At 46.2% G+C, this 10,290-nt stretch overlaps 1 protein-coding gene across 2 annotated transcripts in view; it reads right to left on the reverse strand.

Moving 5' to 3' along the window:
- The window catches only part of Sp3 (Sp3 transcription factor), a 47,492-nt gene extending 41,451 nt beyond the window's left edge, over positions 1–6,041 (reverse strand). Inside the window, exons 1-3 of one of the 2 annotated variants that reach the window (XM_052182700.1) lie at positions 5,866–6,041; positions 5,150–5,283; positions 4,554–4,682 (exon numbers count right to left, since the gene is read on the reverse strand). In XM_052182700.1, the coding sequence (XP_052038660.1) occupies positions 4,554–4,682; positions 5,150–5,283; positions 5,866–5,872 (270 nt within the window). In that variant the 5' untranslated portion in view covers positions 5,873–6,041. The remainder of the gene's footprint in view (positions 1–4,553; positions 4,683–5,149; positions 5,284–5,865) is intronic. The other variant, XM_052182701.1, reaches the window with a different exon arrangement.
- Positions 6,042–10,290: the final 4,249 nt, after the last annotated feature.

Below are 10,290 nucleotides of genomic sequence, written 5' to 3' on the forward strand. Positions count from 1 at the left end.
AATTTTACAGAACTGTATTTTTGTCCATTTTCTTTTAAAAATGACAAGTGTATGATACCTAAAGATATATAGACAAAATGTTTACTAAAGTAATAATAAAGTAGATACTAACCATGAGTGAATAGCTTTCTAGTCAACAAATTCCTTGACTCTCTACACAGGTACTCAAGTACAAGTCTGCATAAATACTGTTCAAGTCACCCCTTCAGAGCTAAGTAAGTTACGGTACCAACTTCCCATAGTATATAAGCAGTTAAATGAAGGGGAAATCTGCATATCTGAGGCAAAATAATATATTAAAGCTTTTGTGAATATCCTCAAATAAAAAGCATATTTTTAAAAAAGTATATTTAAGGCCATAGACAACTGTTTATACCTCTAATTTCAAATATTTGGTAGGCCGGGCAGTGGTAGCGCACACCTTTAATCTCAGCACTTGGGAGGCAGAGGCAGGTGGGATTTCTGAGTTCGAGGCCAGCCTGGTCTATAGAGTGAGTTCCAGGACAGCCAGGGCTACACAGAGAAACCCTGTCTTGGAAAAAAAAAAATCAAATATTTGGTAGACCTCAAATTTGACCAACCTAGGAGATACATGCATACATGTAAATATATAAATAAAGTCCCTCTCTGAAAAAAAAGGGAAAAAGGAAAGTAAACTATATACACACACACATATATATATGCATACAGATGTACACCTATACGCAAAACATGTAATTCCAAGTTATCATTAATTACTAAAACTATGATATCAGGTTTTTAAAACACCCATTAGATACCTGGAACAAACAGCAATATACTTTATGAATAAATGTATACTAGTTTCCAAAAACAATTTACAGAAAATATAAACCGGGCTTTGATGGCGCACCCCTGTAATCCCAGCACTCTGGGAGGCAGAGGCAGGCAGATTTCTAAGTTCGAGGCCAGCCTGGTCTACAGAGTAAGTTCCAGGACAGCCAGGAATATACAGAGAAACCCTGTCTCGAAAAAGCCAAATCCAAAAAACCCAAAAAGAAAAGAAAATATATAGAGAATGAAAGAAATCATCAGTAAAACTGACTTTTTAGATATTAGCACCTAAGGAACTGTAAAGCAATTTTTAACCTACGAATATAATTCCTCAATGAGCAAGTTCCAGATAGTCCAAACACTACAAAGCCTCTAGTTTGAAGCCCTTTCCTTCATAAAAGAAGTTCCATCAACACACCAAGGAAAAGATCAAATACACTAAATACCAAATGGAGAGTGATAAATTAGAAAGTCATCCCAAAGGCAGTAACTGGAAATACTACAGAAACAAAGGGAAACACTAATACAACCCAGTAACACCTTTGACTGGCTTAGGTGCCTGATAACCCTATGCAAGTTTCCAAATAAAACTAAGTCTCAGTCACTATAATATTATTAGAAAACTAAAAAGGAAAACATCATCTAACATCAAAGTGCCGTTGTTCAACCTGTGAGGAGGTGCTGTTCATTCTTCCTCAATGTATACACCTGACAAGGTGAAAAGGACCAAAAGCTTCAGAGGCCTTGGGGGAGGGGGCACCCAATGATGTTGCTATAGAATTCATGACAAGGGTATTCTCCAATGCAACTAGGCATAAAAATGATAGATAGAGATTGAAGGAAAAGAACATGATCTGTCTTCTTAGACTGTACCAGTGGAAAGGGAAAAGAAATTCTCAGTGCATTTTGAAAGAATGATTAACTTCTTAGCCCCATTAATGACTTTATAAAAGCCAGAAGAATATATCTGAAAACCAGAACAAGTGTGAAACTAAGGTGGAGTCAAGCATAATATTCTTGAGCAGATACTTAAGTAAAATGTCAATTACAACTCAGACTTCAAGGGCACCACTGTAAGGTCTTCCCGACCCCAACTCAGTCTGTGGGGTGAAATGGAAGGCAAGGCCTTGCAAAGACTAGGCACTGTCACTAAGCTACACCGTAGGTCTGTGAGATCGGCATGGTAAAGCTCCCTACTCTGGAAATGAAATCTGTATTCACTTTTCTAATGTGCCAACATTTATCTGCAAAACTAATAAATATTGAATTTATAAATTAAACCACTTTTACTTTTTCTTACAAAACTTGTCTGTATAATTTATTTCACAAAAGCACAAATAAACAAATTATCCACAAGGTCATGCCTGTAATTTGGACAATATATGAAGAGATCTCATTTCCTAATTATTAATAATAAAATACAAAGGAACTTTGCTGTATCATCTCTGGATGCCCATATTACAGGTCATTACAGATGAAACTGCTGTCTAATCTTTAGCTCTGCACACTCTTGGCCAGGATCCTCTTTTTAACAAATTCCAAACTCAAATGGTAAAGCAAGTCTCCAATGAACACTAACTTCTCAAGGTACTTATCTTGAAATACCAAGCTAAATTGCCATTAGGTTGAACATCTGCACTTGACTTTAGACATTAGATATCCCAAACTAGAACCTAGATCAGAAAATGAAATTAATGGGAAAATTGGCAAAACTCAAAATCTGTAGCTACTTATATTAGTGATACACAGATTTGAAAACTGCTCCACAATGACCACAGCATTGGGCAAACTGGGAAAGGGTGTAACTAGCATTGTAACATTCCACTACTACTCAAGACACTAAGGTCCTCCAGTGATCTCCAGTAATGAGTACTTAAAATATATTTTAGCATAGTTTTAAATATTGAAAATATTCCAATGAATTCATCTGAGCTCATTTTTAAACATTCTGAAAAAAGCTTTAAATCACTTTTAAACTACAAATAGAAGTTTTCCCAAACTTATATTTTAAACTAGAAGTCAATTTCTCATTAATGTTCAGACAAAAAAAGACAGCTCTCATGTTTTTTTACCTTATTTAACTTTCAGTTCATTTTATTTCAACTTTGCTCAAAGTCAGAAATTTGGAAGAACTCAGATTTATCGAGCACCAACACTCATCAAAAAAATTCCAAGTTTAGGGGCTTCTCTAGCAAACTGTCTTTTCATGTTATTACTTTTACTAATAAGTTCAGAGTGTCTGTGTTCATCTGGCAGGAAATGGTGCTCTTAGTAATGATGTGGTAGGTCAGAGAATCTGGAGGCATCAGAACCTTACACAAGCACATCGTTGGAGTCAGTGTAGTCATCCAAATGAGTGTAGGCATATGCTCCATCCTTAAGCTCCTTGTGTCACTCTCCTCCCATGTGAGCACATTCCCAAACTTTGATAGTTACATGAAAAATTTTACTGTATTTAAAGATCATTTTTCAATGTTACTTCTGAGGCAGTAAACAATAAACTTAGGTACTTTGGGACTAGGCTAAAAAATATTACTTTAAAAGCTTACTGATCTACTCATGTTTGTTTAAATATAAGTTTTCCCAAACAGCTTTTGATATTTTAATCTGCTCAAAAAATACAAGACATTGCCCATATTATAATTTCAGACTAAAATTATCAATTTACTAATAATAGTGTAACAATTAACGTTGAATATCTAGTATACTAACAGCTAACTTTTGTACAGAGACAAACTGCCATTACATAAATTGATTGCTATAAACCTCTTAAAAACTTAAGTCTTGAGAAATGATTTTTAACTATCTTAACAGGTGAACACACCTTTTCACAGTAAGCTAAGAAAGCAGCAATGGTCCACACAGTTGTAAAATTCACATTGCCTACAGCACCTAATTTTACATTGAGTCTTCACATAGCTCTTCAGCTCCTCTCCACATTCTAGATGTTCTCAAATTTACAAAAGAATCCCAACACAGACTAGTTTTAATAAAAATGAAATTGTGCCAACCAATTTCAACTCTAAGTATGGAGTGTAATAACAAGCATGTAAACAATATGACTTTCATCTACTTTTTAAGACTGATAGTCTACAAAACTAGAAGTTATTACTAACTTCTAAATTTCAATAGCCTGTTTCACTTAACGCTACTCAGAAAAAAACTAGTGCAAAGTTGATGTAGTCTCCAAAAAAGCCAACAATTCTGAATGATTAGGTTAAAAAAACAAAAAAACAAACAGTAATAAAAATGTTCCTGGTCCCTGCGTATAAGAACACGTTCCTGAAATGATCTTCTACCTAAAATACCCAAGATCTGGAAACTTGCTCCAGATTCAAAAACTCTAGAAACTAGAGCCATTGCCTCAGTAGGTGATACTATCTATGGCCGATAGGCTGTGCTTGCAAATGTAGTGCAAAGAGCGAAGGAGTTTTCAAGTCCTGATACGAATTACTTAAAACATCCATTTTGGAGTGCTGTGCCCACCCCCCACCTCCACCGTCTCAGACTTCATTTTGTGAGGGATTTTGCGCGCGGTGCCGCAGTGACAATCTCCAAAAAGCGCGGGCCGGCCCGGGCTCCCACCTAGGACCCGAGCGAGCAGAAAGCGCGGCGGGGCCGGACGGGCCGCGCGTGGCGGCCGCGCGGCAGCGGCGGGAGGCCTTGGGCTGGCGGGCGGGCTGACGGGCAGGCGGGCGCCGCAGGCCCGGGATGGCGGGCGCGGGGCCTCGGCAGGGGCGGGCCGCGCGCGCGGGACTTACCGCTCCAGCGGCGGCGGCAGGGACCCCGGCGGCGGCGGCGGCCGCCTCCTCGTCGTCGTCGCCCGGCGATGGCGGCCCTATCTTGCTGCAGGTAGCGGCCAGCAGAGCGAGCGGTGACGGCTGAGTGTCCTACCCGCGATGGGCGGGTTCAGAGAGGGAGACAGGGAGGGGGTGGCGGTTAGGGCCGGGCCCGCTCGCACAGGAAGTACGGCTCGCTCCGCGCCTGGGCCCGCCGGCCGGGCCCGCGCTCTCCTCCTCCTCCTCCGGGTCTGCGGCGCCTCTCCCTGCGCTCGGCCCGCTCGGCGGCCCGCGACGGACGGCTGCGCGCCGGGCCTTTCCCTCCGCCCGGATCCCACCCCGGAGGGCGCGCACAATTGCACACTCACACACGCACGGGGAGGAAAAAAAAAAAAAAAAGGCGGCGGGCGGGGGCGCGCGGGCGGGGTCGGAGCGTTGGCGCCTCGGGCGGGCAGCTCCCGGGGCGGGGGAGGGGCGGGCGAGCGCGCGCGGGAGGGAGGGAGGAAGGGAAGGAGGGAGGGCGAAGGGGAGGAGAAAGCGGCGCGCGGGGAGCCGGGCCGCGCTCAGCCGCTCCTCACCTGGGCCGCCGCCGCCGCCGCGCCGTTTCCGTGCTGCTGCTGCTGTTGCTGCAGATACTCGCCGTGGCCGCCGCCGCCGCCGCTGTCCACGTCCAAGGCAGCCATTTCCTCTTGTTTCACGGGCTTTTCAGGAGCTGCAGGCACAGCGCGGGGGGGGTGGGGCGGGGAGGAAGGCGGGTGCGGGGAGGGAGGGGGCCCGCGGGCCGCGGCCACATTAGCGCCAGCCGGCCCCGGCCCTTCCCCTCCCCCCGGTTGCGGCCGCGGCGGCGCGCTCCCTCCTCCCCTCCCGCTGCCCCCGCCCGCCGCGGCTGTAACCCTCCTCCTCCTCGTTCCCTCCTCCTCCTCCCCGCGCTGCCCCTGCCCCCTCTCCTCTCCTCTCCTCTCCTCCCCTTTCCCTCCGCAGCGCTCGCTCCTCTCGCACCGTCAGTCACTCACACACGCCCGCCCGCCGCCCGCGCCCGCACACAGGGGGATGCGCTCCCGGCGGACTGGGCCGCCCGCCCCGAGCCCGGCGGGCACTCGGCGCTGGGGCTGGAGGGCTGGACGCTGGCTGGCGGGGAGGGAAGGGAGGCGGAGGGGAGTGCGGCTTTCTGCCTCCACAGACACTCGGTCGCACACTCGGGGCCGGGAGCCGGCGGTGGCGGCCCCGGGCTGGCTGTGGGCGGCAGTGGCAGCGGCGGAGGCAGCAAGGGTTGCTCTCTCTCGGCTTTACGTACCGGTCATAGTGTGTTTAGGACACCTCAGGCGGGGCTCCCCGCCGCCTTACACATGGTGAGAAGCGAAGGCGGCGGCGGCGGGAGAGGATGCGGGAAGCGGCGGCGGACACGGCCGGAGCGGTCCGGGGATTTTTTTTTTTCCTATTTTGATTGACTGTGCGGGAAACACAAAAGGTGGAGCCTCCAGCCCAAAAGGGGGGAAGAGGGTGACAGCCCGCCCGGAAGTTCCGCCCCTCTTCCCGGCGCTCATTTGCCGCTAGGCTCTCCGTCAGCGGTGTTCATTGGTCCGGACGCCTGTCCGTCGCTCGGCAGGCAGCGGGCTTCCTGTTTGCCCCCGGGTTGAAGGGGAGAGACAATGAGCGGCCGTGGCGCCGTAGGTTCCTGAGAACGGCCCCGGCTCGCGCGTTACCCCGCTGTGCCAGCCTCGTTCTTCGGCTGCGGCTGCCAGGCCCGAGGCGCAAGCCTCTTCCACTCGTTGGCCCTTGGTGCAGGCCTCGCCAAGCTGTCGGGGAGCTGAGCTGGGGAGGAAGTCCGTCCCCGGTGGCTCCGGCTCCACTCGACGTTTCCTCCATCCTGGCAGCCGCCTGGACTGGATCTCCCCAGGGCCCGGGCTCTCGGAGCTGCCTCTTGCCAGCGCTGCCAGGAGGCCACCACCGCTCAGCCCCAGGGCTGCTGCTGCTACTGAGCAAACCGGACCCGCCCCATGAGCCCTGGGGGAGGGAGCTGGTATTGGGGGAGACACCCCCTCCGAGGCTGGAGGAGGACTTTTTCACACACATTCAGCTCTTGGTAACAAGTCGGATCCATCACCTTCCCATCTCCCCGATCTTAGCTCTTGGTCACCAGCCATCCACTTTTAGGGACCCTGGAGGCAGGCACTTACAGCAAAAAGCTATCTCAAGTCCCTTCTTAAGGAAAGAGTTTCAATTCTGGCCAGCGATATCAAAGCAGGCTTGGTTATGTTTTATTCAATGAGATACAGTCACCCTTTAAAATTAGTTTGCTGCACACACAAACTCCCTGCTTCTAAACCTAAATAAGTCAGTCAACAATGCCAACATTTGTTAAGACAGTAAATCTCAAGTATCCTTCGCCTTGGGAGCATTTAGGTACAATTTTTTTTTTTACTTAGTGGTTTTGGTTAACACTCCTTCCTTTGACATCCTTAATGCCTTGCAGTCATTCAGGAGAAAAAAACTGTTCTGCAAACAACAACAAACAAAATTGCCTGTTCTAGATAATTTTGCTTTTAAAAAGTTGAATTTAAGAGTAGAAAACACTGATACTTTTATTAAAAATCCAACTCAAGCAAGAATAAACATCCCAATTATTGTACTTATGTTTTGTATAAGTCGAAACATTTAACGTTGTATGCACTAATACATCTCAGCTTGAGAAGATTTTTTGGACTTTTTCTGGTCGGTTGTATTTTTCTTTTGTTTTTCAAGACAAGGTTTCATGTGTAGCCTTGACTGTCCTGAAACTGGCTTTGTAGACCAGGCTAGCCTGGAACTCACAGAAACCCACTTGCCTCTGCCTCCGGAGTGCTGGAATTCAAGGTGTGGGCCACCTCCACCAGCTATTTCCTGATCATTTTTAATACAGTTACACATGTTCTCTTTCTCTTGTGGCATGCAAGCAAGAACAATCAATTTGGGCCAAAACCTAGGAACAATCAATTTGGGCCAAAACCTAGATAACTCAAACTAGCTATTTTGAGGCAAAGCTCTTAAAGAATGCGTATCAGCAAAAGTATCACTCAGCACTAAGGTGAGATTCAGTAGACTTCTCCAATCATAGTTGAGTCACTGTTAAAGCCTATCTTAAGATGACCAAAAGCAAAAGGCTCTCTTGAAAAACTACTATTTTCTTAACTAATGCAGATACACTCAAAGCATATGCAAAGCTAAAGCCAGTATTTAGATAAATACATGTAGTAACTAATACAGTATAATTCACAGTGGATTAATATGTTTTGGCACAGTTATTAAAAGTATCAAATTTGAATAAATCAAAACAACAGTAAGATCTGTTTTCCCTTGTCCCCATGACTTGGCCCAGTTTCTTGTTTTCTCTCAAGATTTTCACAAGCTATTCCTGGCCAAGAAACAAAACCAGATCACCCTATTCCCCAGTAGACTAGGACAACGTTGGTAATAACATCAGCTACAACTCCAAGGAAAGGAAATCAAGCTACCTCACTGAGTAGCAAGACACTTTATATGGAATCATGGTCACCGATTAGTCTTACCATATCAAACTGAGATGTAGGTACTGTCCAGGCAGTTGGGTGTTTGGGCTCTGAATTTTCTTCATCTACACTAATAAGTTGGTTCAAAATATGTAGAACTTTGCTTTTGAAAATTTGGAGTGAAGAAATTAGTTACAGAAGGATGTTTTAAAACATACTAGGTTGTGAATATGGAATTAAATAACTGTTAGGGTTAGGGTTTTGGGGGGGGGGGGTTGTTTATTTTTTTGTTTTGGTTTTTTTGAGACAGGGTTTCTCTGTGTAGCCCTGGCTGTCCTGGAACTCACTCTGTAGACCAGACTGGCCTCGAACTCAGAAATCCGCCTGCCTCTGCCTCCCAGAGTGCTGGGATTACAGGTGTGTGCCACCACCGCCCGGCGTAGGGTTAGTTTTAATTGTCAGTTTAACACAATCTAGAATTGCCTGAGAAGACAGTCTTTGTGAGGGATTGTCTTGATCAGGCTGACCTGTGTCTATGAGGGACTGTCTTTATAAAGTTAATTGATGTGGAAAGACATAGCCCACTGCGGGCAGCACTGTGTCCTTCAGTTACTTGGCTCCTGGACCATAGAAGAGCAGAGACAATAGGCTGAGCTATAAACATGCAAGAATTCAATTCTGTGTATGGATTCAATGCGATCTGAAGTCCGATATGACTGGCATCCCTGTGTCCCTGGGTTCCCTCCTAGAAAGGACTGAAATAACATTTCTCCTATAAGTTGCTCTTTGTCAGGGTATTGTATCACAGCAACCAGAAGTGATACTAATACAGAAATTCACTGTAAGTCTTCAAGATGCTAAGGGTTTAACAGTTAAGGAGGAAATTGAGGACCAGCCAGATGGGCTTAGCAGATTGGGAGGGCTTGTAGCCAAACCTGACAACACTTCAGTCACAGGAATCTACATGATGGAGAGACTGTCCCCTCAAGTTGTCCCCTTACCATGACACGTGCTGTAGCATAAAGCACCAATACCATAAATAAGTAAATACACAAATGAGGAAAATGAGATTTAAATGGGTTTCCTAGGTGTTTTGCATACATGTCCAAATTTTGGTTAGGCTGAACGAGTGTATCACCATACTTCATATTTTGTTATCTAGAATACTGTATAATCAAGTTTTAACCTTTTAAATGAATGAGTCCCTGTAGAGATGGAGAAAGGAGCACGTCCGGACTGACCAGGAGGAGTCGGTGACTCCATGTGACTAAGCGCTCCAGCTGAGCCACTGGAGAGCTGGACTGACTGGGAGACTGTGAGCAGCTGAGAGACAGTTAAGGTACAAGGCTCTGGGTGCCAGAGGTCACCCAAGGCTCATGGGTGGAAAGATTTGGATGCATGGCTAAAACGAGGGGGTAGTGCACAGACTCGGGAGTCTGCCAGGTTCACAGACCTCTGTCCATGAACAAGTTTCATGGCTTTAAAAAAAATTCTCCATGTAGGTCAGACTTAGTAGTACATTCGTGTCATCCCAGGACTTGGCAGGTTGAGGCAAGAGACTGTCTCAAATTGAGAGGAAAAGAGAGGCCAGCTTGTTATCTCAGCAGTCACATTCTTGTCTATTGAGACGCTGTGTTCACTCCACATTAACCCAGAGTATAAATCCTCCACAAAATGGTGCAGGTACCTCAGTGGTTGGTCTGTTTCTTCCTTATGCAGGGTCAGTCTTCAGAACTTGCCTTCCTGACAAGTTTCAACATTCAGCCCTGAAACACTCTCCTCCCTAAACTTCATCTGGTCTTCTCTCAAGTGAATTGTCTCCATTTTTGCTACACTGTCCAATTTAAAAAATAAATCTTGGGCAGTGAAAATGCTTGTCTGTTCCTTACAGCACCCACTAACCACAGTTAGTCATTAGTGCTGGGAACATGACCAGGTGGCTGGGCAACTGAGTTATTTTAATGAATGTAAACTTAAACGGCTGCACAGGGCCAAGGGTAAATGTACTGGAGAGCACTGCTTAGAGTATCTGCCTGCTTCCAACCCCTACATACAAATAAATACCAGTCCAGATTCCATTCGTGGCTCCTTGGGCTTCGCTGGGGAAGCTCAGCGTCCTGAAGCCCAGGCCAGCGTCTCTAAACTCAGGCCCAAGTCTTATCTTTAGTAGTCTGCTGTCGTGTGGGTTACTGTTCCATATCCTTAGGCACCATACATTCCTCCTAAAAGTTTCA

This window comes from Apodemus sylvaticus, chromosome 5 (assembly GCF_947179515.1).
Source record: "Apodemus sylvaticus chromosome 5, mApoSyl1.1, whole genome shotgun sequence".
In the NCBI taxonomy this organism is placed as follows: Eukaryota; Metazoa; Chordata; class Mammalia; order Rodentia; family Muridae; genus Apodemus; species Apodemus sylvaticus.